Here is a 469-nt window from a genome sequence, read left to right on the forward strand (position 1 = left end):
AGTATGCTGTGTAATGTAGCAACCCGATGTATTTAGGCAGCATGAATGAATAAAGCATTTCTTTTTCTTCTCTTGTTTACGTTAAAGCACTGTTATTTTAAGACGCAACTGTAGCTAAAATCAGTTCCTTATAGGCATTATACCTGTTTGATAAAAAAATTATAATTTTAATTTATATATAGGGAGATGGTCAGGGTTGCGGTTCATTCATGAATTAGGGTCGTATCCATGGCAACTTTAGCTATTAGTTTTATCTAAAGCTAATTTTTGCCTATCCCTGTTTTTCAACATATTCCTCCGCATAACAAAAATTCATCATTTCGCAAACAATCATCACTAGCCAAATGTTGAAAATTCGTTATTTGTATATTACAGAAAATAATTGATTCTTGTTATTTTAATTCTAAATAATTAAAATTATATATATGTATGTATAGTTGACCGTAAAAATTGATATATAGGGAGATGG

At 29.6% G+C, this 469-nt stretch overlaps 1 protein-coding gene across 1 annotated transcript in view; it reads right to left on the reverse strand.

Moving 5' to 3' along the window:
• The window catches only part of LOC106686794 (cytochrome b5), an 11,516-nt gene continuing 11,047 nt past the window's right edge, over window positions 1-469 (reverse strand). The window contains exon 4 of the mRNA XM_014430318.3: window positions 1-143. Within this exon, the coding sequence (XP_014285804.1) occupies window positions 98-143 (46 nt within the window). The 3' untranslated portion in view covers window positions 1-97. The remainder of the gene's footprint in view (window positions 144-469) is intronic.

Source organism: Halyomorpha halys, unplaced genomic scaffold (genome assembly GCF_000696795.3).
Source record: "Halyomorpha halys isolate HHAL.00 unplaced genomic scaffold, Hhal_1.1 Scaffold876.1, whole genome shotgun sequence".
NCBI classification, from domain to species: domain Eukaryota; kingdom Metazoa; phylum Arthropoda; class Insecta; order Hemiptera; family Pentatomidae; genus Halyomorpha; species Halyomorpha halys.